Here is an 11934-nt window from a genome sequence, read left to right on the forward strand (position 1 = left end):
TGCATGGAGGAATAGGGAACTCCTGGATGAATTCAAAGACAAAAAGGAAGCCTCTAGAGGTTGCAAACCTCAAACATACAGGTAACCTGGGAAATATACAGACAGATTGTCTAAGCAGTCAGGAATCCCTTTGGCAAAGCTAAAGCCCTGATAGGATCAAATGTGGGCAGGGACATCTAGGACAACAAAAGCTTCTGTTGTTACATTGGTAATAAAAGGAAGACCAGGGAAAATGTGGGCCCTCTCTAGAAGGAAGCAGGAGGCCTGGTGACCTGGGACATGGAAAAGGCTGAACTAGTCAATAACTTCACTGGCAAATGTTCCAGTCACACCACCCATGTCACAGAAGGCAAAGGCAGGGACTGTGAGAATGAAGAACTGCCAGCTGTAGAAAATCAGATTGAAGACCATTTAAAGAACTTGAAGACGCCCAAGCCCATGGGACCTGGTGAGGAACATGTACATGTCCTGAGAGAAATGGGTGAAGTGGCTAAGCAACTATCTGTCCTGGCAGTCTGGTGAAGTTCCTGCTGATGGAAAAATACCTCCACTGTTAAAAAGGAAGAGCTGGAGAGATACAGGGCAGTCTCACCTTGGTACCTGGCAAGAGCCAATGGAGCAGAGTCTCCTGGCAACTAGGTTAAGGCACATGGAAAATGACATGGTGACTGATGACAGCCAACGAGATTTCGCTAAGGGCGAACCATGCCTAACAAATTTGATAGCCTTCTACAAGAGCGTTTACAGAGTTGGTGAATACAGACTGAGGTCATCTGCCTGGACCCGTGAAAAGTGTTTACACACAACAGCCTTGTCTCTGAATTGAAGAGACATGGATTTATTTGATGGCCAGATCTCTCAATGGATAAAGAATTGACTGGAAAGTTGCTCTCAAAAGAGTTGTGTTCAATGGCTCAACCTCCAAGTGGAGACTCAGGGGCTGCTGTTTGGACTGATGCTATTTAACACAGAAATGTTTGTTGGTGACAGGGACAGTGGGATCAAGCATACTGTCAGCGAGTTCCCTGATGACACCAGGCTGTGTGCAGCAGGTGACATGCTGGGAGGAAGGGATACCATCCAGAGTGACCTTGGCAGATTGGAGAGGTGGGACTGTGTGAATATTATGAAGTCCAACAAGAGCAAATGAAAGGTCTTAAATGTGGGTCAGGGCAATCCCAAGCACAAATACAGTCTGGATGAAGAACATCCCTGAGGAGAAGGACTTGGAAATGCTGGTGGATGAGGAGTTGGACATGAGCCAGATGTGCACTCTCAGTCCAGAAAGCCAAACCTGTCCTGAGCTATGTCAAAAGCAGAAGGGTGGGCAGGAGATGATTCTCCCCCTCTATTCAACTCTTCACCTGGAGCACTAGATCAAGTTCTGGGGATTCCAGCATGAGAAGGATGTTGATCTGCTAGAGAGAGTCCAGAGAACAATCCCAAAAGATGATCAGAGGGATGAAGACAGGTTGAGAGAGTTTGGGCTGTTCAGTATAGAGAAGAGAAGGGCTCAGGGACACCTTATATGACCTACCCAGTACCCATAGAGGCCTGCAAAAAAGCTGGAGAGGCTTTTTGTGAAGACATTTAGTGATAGGACAAGGGATACTGGCTTTAAATTGAAGGATGTTAAATTTAGATTGGATGTAAGAAAGAAATTCTTTAGTGTAAGGGTAATGAGACAGACTTTAAATTTTCCCAGAGAATATGTCTGCTGTCATGCCCTGTCCTGGGAATGGTCAAGGCCCAATAGGCTGGGGCCTTTAGTGGAAGGTGTCCCTAGCCATAGCAAGGGGTTGGAAACAGGATGGTCTTTAACCCCCCTTTCATAACAGACTATTCTATAATACTATGATCATGTTGGTTCTTTTACTTTTTAGCAGCCAACAGGAAGAAAAGCACTTTCAGTCACATGCCAGTCTCTCTTTTCAGCTGGTGGTTTTCTAGCTCTTTTTGAAAGAAAATAGTTACAGTGTTGTGCTATTTTGTCCCATTGAACTGAGAGACTTTCAGTGACAAAGTTACAAGTTCTCAAGAACTCACTCTTTTAAGGATTGCACCACAATTCCATATTCCCCTTGAAAAGAGCAAATTCATTTCTGAAGAGGCCACACTAAAATCCTATTCATCCTAAAGGAAATAAATTGAAAATGCAGTGGAAAATAATGATTGAATTTTTCAAGTTCTAATAATTCAAAGAGTTAATAATTTATGATGTAGAAAATAAGTTTATAATACATACTTAGGAGTCAGAATCTGGAAAATATATTCTTTTAGCAGAGGAATAGTAAAAGACAAATAAAAGCTATGTCAGTTTTGCTAAATGAAAATCTAGAAAGAATTAACCTAAATATACAGCTGTCTCTCAATAGTTATTTCAGATGAAAGTATATGGATTTTTCTATTCTCTTAACATGCTTTGTGCATGCTAGGGGTTCTACATTCCCTGCCCAAAGCATGAGCTTTTAGGGAAGCATGAGTTTTGTACTGGTCCCATAATGATGAAGTTTCACCCAGAAAATTATCGGCTGCAAAAATAGGAAAATTTTAAGACAGGAAAAGACTTGTCTAGCTTAGAGACTAAAATTTATTCCTTAGTGTTTTCATTTTGAAAAATGTGTCTTGCACAATTTGGAAAAGCTCAAAGTATAAATTGCCACAAAACCTGAAAACTATTTCATTAGAACTGCTCTCAGAATTTCAGTTTAGATGGCCCGTGTTCCTATATAGGCCATCATATAGTCAGAGACTGTAGGTTTAAGGTCTCTAGAAAAAGCTGATGGATTCTAAATGTCACTAAACCTAGATAGCATATCAGTGATGCATGGGATTAATAACAACAGTGTAATTTTTCCAACAGGAAAATTTTCTTCTGGGGAAGTAGATTTCCTTTTTTAAGCTCAAAAAGAAGGATGTGGAGCTAAAATCTCCCATGTAACTAGATTCTTAATAAAAAAAACATTAGAACTACCTTTGATGGCTGTCAGAACATCATTCTCATCTGCACATTGCTGTAGTCAGCTTGGCTGTTCTTAACTGTAACTCAAAATTACTGTCTGGTAAGATTTTGATTCACGTGGATACTGTGAAGCTCAAGAGAGCACAATACATGTACTGGTTATTCCAAGGAAATGAATTTTTCTGAGCTGGGAGCCCAGCAGTGGATTTTTGAAAGTACAACCTATGAAGACCAACATTTCTGTCACTTTGCTGCTGCTCCTACTTGTCTGCAAAACTCTGTTATAGCGAAGTCACCATCTTAATTCCTTGTCCCAGTGCAGACAAAAGTGATGGCAGAAGACATAACTGCTACATCAAAGGCAGGCATGCTCTGCCCATGTCAATGTACTCACTGAACCGAGCATTGCTCGTGCTCACTCCTTCAGCACCGCTCTCATTTTTTTTTGAAAAATAACATATTGATTTTATTTTCTTCCAAGAAAAAAAAAAAAAATCTGAGCGTGGTTACCAGAGAACAGGATGATAACTTTTCTACTTATTGAATGTAAAAATATTTTTTGCTCTTTCAAAAATAGTAGTATTCAGAAGTTGGCATACTTAAATTCACAATTGTGCATATTAGAGCATTTTTCAGGTGTTACTGTGTTTGAATGAATTTTTAGGCTCTCCTTTAAAAATTAATTTTGCCAAATATATGAAATTTATCTAAACTTTAAAAAAATTACATGTTTTTGTATTAATTAGAATTAACTGGCTATAAACTGGGTGAATGCATCCTCTACAAAGAAAAGGGTAACTTCTTTAGTAGTTTTTCTCCCAAGATGTGGATGAATCTGAAAAATACAGTCAAAGTGATCTAACAATAGGTGATATTTTACAGGGCTTATTTTCTTGACCATAAGCCAGTGCAATATATTCTGAGTATTTTGTAAAGAAGACATTTATTTTGAGCCAAAGAACCCATGTTGTTTGGCATCACAATGTTCACTTATATCTGGTTTGAAATTTTGACTGTTTACAGAGAAGATACAGTGTGAATTTTCAATGCATTAAATTAACTACATTGATTTATTTATCACTTTAACAAAAAACAAAAGATTAATTGGTTTTATGTACCATTGTATCATTTTTTGTCATTGCTGTTAAAAGTAGATAACCAGAGGCTAATAGACGTTAATGGTCTCCTTCATTACTAAAAAAATCAATGTTTCTTGGATATGGAATATATTATTGCATTATTTTGCTTAAAAGTGTTTCTTTACTGCATTCATCAGTTCTCTCTATTTTGAGATTTCTTGAAATCTTGAAATCTTTCTTGAAATTTCATACCAAATTTAATAAATATTTTCTGTGCAAATTAACTTTGTACTCCAAGAAAGGTGAAAACTGGATGTTACTACTTGTAAGAGAAACAGATAAAAACTATCTTGGGTTTGCTGGCATATTTTGTTTCTTCTTTTGTTTGTTTGTTTGTTGGTTTGGTTTTTGTTCGTTTTTGGGTTTTTTAAAAAATATTATTTTATGTATATATGTGTATCTTTAAGGGCCACATCATCTAAATTACCTTTCCACAGCTTTTATATATTACTTTCAAACTTGTTGGAGAGTAGTTAGATTTTCAAATGCAAGTAATTAAAATTGTAAGCTATTGAGTTATTGATGAATACTGAGCTATTAATCAAGCTAAAAAATTCTACAATCAGGGTTCAGTGCTCTGAAGCACTGTAAAATAATAGTATTTGTGTTCAGTGATGCAAGTAGCCACAATTAAGCAGTTCACTTGACAAATGAGATAGTTCATTTTATTTTGCACTTAATTGAATTGTACATGCCTGGTCACCATTGTCTCTTTCCCTTTAGTTTTGGTTTCTAGCCATTTAAACACATACATTTATTAAAGAGAGAGCAATTAAGTTGTGTTGGCCATTGGCTCTGGAAACACAGACACCAAGAGTTAAAATGTTGTGTAGGGTAAAATTCATTATTATCCCTCCAGAAAAAAAAAAAAAATCTTAATTTTCTTAACAAAAAGTCTGATAAACATTTAGGACTCTGCTACTAAATTAAAACAAATGTGAAATGGAAAACAAACCCCTGTAGGTTGTTGATATTAAACCACTTTTACCAAACAGAAATATATAGACATGGTTTCTTGGCATATTATTTTAGTTAGCATTTCAGCAGACATTTCAGCCTTACATTGTTGTCTTGTATTCTTTTTTTTTCTGTGTTTGCAGTCTGCTTTTTATGATTCTGAATTTGTAACATATCAGTCAGTTTTATGTGTTTGTTTGTTATGTTTACTTTTAACAAGATGTGTTTTTGAAAACCTGAGTTCTGGGTTTCCTTTCAAGATCCCCCAAAAAGATCCATTTTCAATCTAGATGAGAGAAAAATGTTAATAAAATGCAAAGATTTTCAACTGAAAGCGGAAAACAGAAAGATAATTGTAATACTGTAATCACTTTTTCAAAGTCTCTTATTGAAATAGGTGATCTCTAAACGCCTCCAAAACAATATGAGGAGTTTAATTGTGAATATCTACAGAATACAACTAGGATATACACACAACCATCAGACATACATTTGTAAGTGAGACTGAAGCTGGCACCAACAGACAGAGGATTTTATGAGTCCCTCAGCCCCAGCGTGTGTGGATTTTTGTTTTTTGTTTTTTGACTAAGGAGCACTGTGTTGAGTTTGAGAGAATTAAGGCAGGCGTATGATGAGCAGTGCAGGCTCACTCGTTTTCTGAATGATGGTTTGCGGGCCCCGTAGACTCTCTGTTAATTCCTGCCCAAGAATTCCACATTTGTTAGAGAAGCTGTGAAGTTTTGGGTATGTGTTTCCCAGGAAAGACCCAGAGAAGCGCACCCACAGTTCTCTTTGAAAATTACTGGCAAGATGAGGAGCTCCCTTCCGTGTGGTTTGCTGCTCATGCCGGCAGAAAGCGCTGATGGAGTGCTGTTTCTCCTTCCCACTGCAGGCCCTACCAGTGCGGTCACTGCTCCCAGTCCTTCTCCCAGCCCTCGGAGCTGAGGAACCACGTCGTCACACACTCCAGCGACAGGCCTTTCAAGTGTGGCTACTGCGGGCGCGCCTTTGCTGGGGCCACCACACTCAACAATCACATCCGGACACACACTGGGGAAAAGCCCTTCAAGTAAGTACTCGAAGCTAGCAGCTTTTGCCAGCTGAGATTAGAGAGGGAAATGCATTGCTGCTGCTCACCAGCATCAACAGCACTCGGCAGAGGTTCCCTTGAAAGACAAGGTCAGACCACGAGATAAAACAGATAGCGGTGCTGTTAAAATCGAAATTTGTACAGGTTTGATTTGGGGTTCTTGAAAGCCTTGCATAATTTTCTGTTCTCTAATGATACCTCAATTGTTTAATTAAGTGGCAAGCTGCTGCCGGAAAACCACAGCTGAAAATGTGATCAAGACTGAGACAGGCTGTGCTGTAAGAACATGAATATGATTATTTGGTATCTATATGCTGAGGTAGATGGAGCTTCACTTAAAAGCTAATTTGGGTCTAGTTATATATGGGGGGAAAATAAGCACCTTCTTTTAGTCTCAGAATCACTGGATAGAAAATGTAACTCTGATTTGTGGCATAAGTTTTGAAAGATCGTAGTAATAAGTTGATAGTGTTCAGCTGGCCAAGATACAAGAAAAATAATGTCACCTAATAAAAAAGATTTTACACTAAACAGACTTTGTTAATTTCTGAAATTTTTAATTACTGTTATTAAATCTAAGTACATACCTGCCTCAGAAATCTTCCAGCAGTGCTCATTTCCAGTCATAGTACCACTGATCGAGGTATATTTGACTTTCTGTCATGTAGGACTCTGCCTACATTACAGGAAGTGTTCTCCAAAGCAGAGGAGATATATCCCATACTTGTGTCTTTGTCTTGGCTGAACTGACAGACACTCAGAATATATATATGTGGTCACTGGAGCAATTCCACCTAATGTATTGATACCACTTCTTTTGGAAGCCTCCTGCATGTTCCTGGGAGGAAGGGGAATAAGTGTAGAAGCAGGTTTGTGTCTCTCCCAGTTCTCTGAGTACTGTCTGTTCTCTGTCTACTTTTCTCTCTTTGTCTTTTTTTTTTTTTTTTCTACTTTTGCCAAACTGTGCTTTTGATCTGGTTATTGTTAGAGAGCTCAGCCATGGGGCCTGTCAGAGCCCCTCATAACAAGCCCGACAGAGATACTGGTGAGCATGCTTTGCCTCCATATAAGGTTGGAAGGAAGCATGGCCTCCATACATGTCTTTGCCAGGGGCAAGGGGACAGAGCCAGGAACAAAATGCTGCATATCCAGTACAGAAGAACTTGCATAGCAGAAATCATGGCTAGGATAGTGTTGTAGGAGGCAAAACATGGAAACTCAGAACATCTGAATATCGACTTCTCTTGAGCCAGTCTGTTGAATGCTCAGAGCCTACAGAAAGTGAGCCAAAAATGGTGTGAGCAATCAGATTGATTTTATCTAGTTGCTGTGTAAATAGATTTTAGTAATTAATGGAAGAGGCTTCCAGGTCAAAATGGAAAATAGATTTCGTTTAATGTTAAGGTGTTACTTATGTGTAACCTTGTTGACTCCACTTAATTTTTTTCCTTAACATCCTGTTTTTGTCATGTTTCCAATAGGTCTGCTATTTTGCCCCATTTAGAGTCATTATTTTTCCCTTTCGGTTTACTAATTTTTTTACCCTTTCCCAAAACGGGCTTGATTAAAGCACAATTTCATTTGTGAAAGAGCTTAATACAACTAACCAGAGGTCTGGGATTTGTTTGTTTGGTTGTTTTTTTTTTTTTGTTTTGCCCTACTCATGTGGAAGTGTTTAAGTATTATTCCAGGACATATCTGACTATTCCTTAAGTTGCAGGACGGAGCAACAACAACAACAAAAAAAAATCTATGTTTTGTATTGGTTCTTTATGATGTATGGCATAATTTCAATTGTGCAAGACGTTTCTTTTGTGTCTTCCTTAAGCACAAAAAACAGTAGCACCATTTCTCTCTGGATAGCTTGTTGAAGAATTTGCAGTAAGCTGACTAGTAACTTCACGTGGTGCTAAAACTGGAGCTGCAGATCTTCCCATCCCTGCTAGTCAGATAAGAGGGCACACAAGCCTTGATCCTGCAAGCTGTTCAAAAGGGCAGATTTGTCTCTCATGCAGGACTGCTTGCATTTGAGAGAGCAGGGGTGGAAAACTTATCCAGAAATCAATCTATTATCTCTGCTGGAGGAAAAAGAGAGAGTTGCAGCTCATCTTGATGTCTCATCACTGTTTAGTTCCTCCTTTGGAAAAGGGATGCACAAGATCTGGTAATAAGAAATTTTGTAAAAAGCCCTCCAACAAATTCTATTAAGCAAGAACCATAAATAGAACAAACAAAATTTCTATCTCTTGGTCATGCAATTTAGGTTTAAAATGTTTTTTTATAAGGGATTTTGAGTATATAGTTACAAAGGAAAAAAATACAAGATGGAAAAGCCCGCTGAGATTGTGTTTCTGTACCTCAGAGAAGTTTGTATTTGTGGTGAAGTACACATTTCTTTTAACTAGTATTTTTCCTAGTATTTTATTCAGAAAGAATCGCCATGCATGGATAGAGATAACTTACTTAAATTCTAGCTAAGTTATTTTAAGAATAACAGGTATAATTTTGAAGGTGATACTAAGTTCAATTTTAAATGTGCTTCTGCTGTGAATGCAATCTCATGATTTCAGTAAGGCAGCTATCTTATAAGCAATGTCAAACACTAAGTATGTTTACATGCGTATTATTTCTAGAAGTTGGTTTTAGAAATGGTGAGCATATGATGACAGTATGTTAAAAAATATTTCAGATTAATTGTTTTGTAAGAGGGCGTTTGGGATTGGTTAGAAACCTTTTCTGCAAGAGGGCATTTTCTTTGTAGGTCCTAGGTAGCTTTGGATGCATGGTGGAAGACTTTTCTATTTGCTTTTCATTAAGATAACAATGCTAAGTGAGGTTATCTGTAGGCAAAGCTTTAGCTGAATTTGACTTTTCATGTCATCACAAGCTATCAAGCCAGCCTCACCACTGTAAAGTTTTTGTGTATTCTTATCTTACTGAAGTCTCCACTATGGCTGCTAGTCTGGGAACAAAGCTCTTAAGTAAATTAAAATGCAGGAGAAAAAGGAAAATTATTTGTCACTTCCATTCTCTTAATTTTTTCTCACCCCCTCCCTGTTTCCATTTCAGCAGAATTAAAAAATTGTGAGGGGAGTTGCCTGCAGAATCAGGGTTAAGGAAAGATCTAATATTTAGGAATCAAAGATTCTTTCAGCCTGCAATAACTCACATTTTTTACATTATTTCCTACTGAAATGCAAAGCTGGGTAGCATTAATTTTAGGCTGAATATGTGTGTTGTACCTGCAGTGACATCTCAGTGTGGTTAAGAGGGATCATTTTTGGTTGATAATTTTTCTTGGATTTTTGATACCCTTCAAAAGGAGTTTAAAATGTAGTGTTAAATATACTTGTTGAATGAAATCTTAAAATGTTTGAGAGTTTTAATCTGATATCAGAGTAATACTTTGTAATTAAAGAGATTTTAGAGAAAATACTTTTTCTCTAAAGTAGACCCTCAGCACTTTCTCCATCTGAAGCCTTTCACAGAGGTTGACATAAGTGTGCAAATTAAACCAATCCTCTCTATAATCCTCACTCTCGATGTTTTGAAAGCGTTGTGAGGCAAACAAACAGACCAGTAGAAATGAGGGCTATCTAAACAAAATCAGAAACCCCAGTACTGTAGATATATCCCAAGAATATTGGTGCACCTTGTGAACTTAAGAACAATTCTGTTTTCCTCCTCCACCCAAGCAAATCATACCAGGAAACCAGAGATTGAATGCTATAGTGTATTGCTCCTTACAATTAGAGTGTACGCATTGTGTACGTTGTATACTGTGTACACATTGTGAAAGAAGATAACATGGATCCAATTTTCACTGATGGTATCTAATTGTTTGAGGATTTTGGCACTGCTTTGGACCTATATGCGTCTGGGGCTGTTTAAATTCCATTCAAATGCCATCAGACGGCCCTAAGTGGAAATTAATGTCATATCAGTTAATAAGTGTCATTATTGCCAGTATCTACAGTGCAGGCTTAGCCAAAATTTGGTATGTCTAACATTCAGGCTTGGGCTCAGCCCTATGGTTGCTCAGTGTGTGGTCACATAAGGTAGGAGCTCTTTTTCCTTTCTGATGATTTTGACTACTCTTCAACTTTCCAACACAACATTAAACACATATGGGTTATGGTACAGGAATATGCACACAAAAACATACACATGCTCACCAATCTTATGGACAATCTCATGGAGCACTTATGGGAGCAGTTTTTCTGCTGTGATGGGCTGGGAAAGAATGGTTAGTAGAGGGAGAGACTGCATAAAAGTACATCACAATCCAGAAGAAAAATATTCCTGCCCTTCCTCCCATTCCTACCTACTGTGAGACAGTAATGCTGACTGCTGTGACACTATTATCTTCACCTTTTCTATCAGTTTGTATCCAGCAACAACTTCTCTGGACCACATTGAAAAGAGGAATCAGGAGCCTAATACAGATCTCTGCCCATAAGCCAGGTACTTATATATCCAAAACTATGGTCCTGAAAGCACCACCCACATCATTTGGAAGTGCCTAGAAAATCCTAGGCACCTTGGATACTATCTGAAGGTTATCCAGGTACAAGAGAAAGACAGGGGAACCAAGTGCCTTGCCAGAGGTTTATTCTGACTTTTGCCCAAAGGCTGTGAAAGTGCAGACATCACAGTTTGACCAGCAACAATGCTTGGCAGCAACGCAGCCTTCCTGTTCATAAAGGGTATATGCTTGTATAGAGAGATTTGTCCTTTTTCTCTTCTCTCTTTAGCACCCTTCTTTCCTGTGCCTTTATGTTAGTGTATCAGCCTGTAGCTGGGAAGGTAGAGCCCTTCCACAACAGAAGGCTCTTGTGGATAAAGGATGGGAAGTTGTATTTTAAAGAAATATGATAAACCTTGCTCTACACTTTCACTAGCAATGCAAGGTGCTGAGTGAATGCCTGGCCTATTCTAGCCTCTCAGACAAGCTCCAGAAAGGGTAAGGAGGCCTGCCGCAGCAAATTATTTTAATGGGTAACACTGTCTTTTGGTCATTCTGTAGCCTTTATCTAAGTCACTAATGGTGTCTAGGCATCCTGTCACCCTGAATTTAATTTACTTGGCCAGGCTCTTAAAATCAGGGATTGCCACACCTGATTTTATAGGTTATCTTGCAACAGTATCACTTACAGCTTATTTAGGCAAGGATCCAAGCCTCCTATTACTCATCAAGAAAAGTACTTGTCTTTGTAGACATCAAAATAACAAAACTATCAAGTTCAAGTAGACAGTAATATCTCATACAGACTAAGTTAACCCCCCCACCATAAAATTGATTGTAATGCCTCTGTGATAGATATATATGTATGGATATAAAAATAATACAATAATTTGCAAGTTTGTCAGGCAATGAAAGGTAGTATATTTTGACACACTAATCCAGTAAGTAATCAGTTTTCTAATAAACAATCAGCAGTGCACTAATGTGTCATCAGCACTTCAGGAGCTCTGGAGAGTGGATGATCTGCACATAGACGTTAATGAATACCCCAAAAATCATTAAGTAATCAATACTTCTGAGTTATTTTCATTGAGCTGATAGGTCTGATACATTAAAGCTGACATTTTACATTTGTCAAGATCACAGTGCAGTTTTTAACAGTGGCATAGGATGCTAAAAATATTCCATGAAAGACAATCAAGGAAATACAACTTAAAAAGTGTTGACATATTAGATTGGTACAGTAACCTGGATGAATTACTCCATAATGTCTGTGTTAAATTGTCCTGAAGCAGAACTTTATCACTAAAAATCATTAATG

At 38.1% G+C, this 11934-nt stretch overlaps 1 protein-coding gene across 1 annotated transcript in view; it reads left to right on the plus strand.

Annotated features, from left to right (window-relative positions):
• Nucleotides 1-11934, plus strand: part of PRDM6 (PR/SET domain 6) — a 75872-nt gene that overhangs the window by 62068 nt on the left and 1870 nt on the right. Inside the window, exon 7 of the mRNA XM_005528117.3 lies at nucleotides 5951-6127. Coding sequence (XP_005528174.2) covers nucleotides 5951-6127 — 177 coding nt within the window. The remainder of the gene's footprint in view (nucleotides 1-5950; nucleotides 6128-11934) is intronic.

The sequence above is a fragment of the Pseudopodoces humilis genome, chromosome 4 (assembly GCF_049639895.1).
Source record: "Pseudopodoces humilis isolate 2021_Gansu_Grassland_sample_001 chromosome 4, ASM4963989v1, whole genome shotgun sequence".
Lineage (NCBI taxonomy): Eukaryota > Metazoa > Chordata > Aves > Passeriformes > Paridae > Pseudopodoces > Pseudopodoces humilis.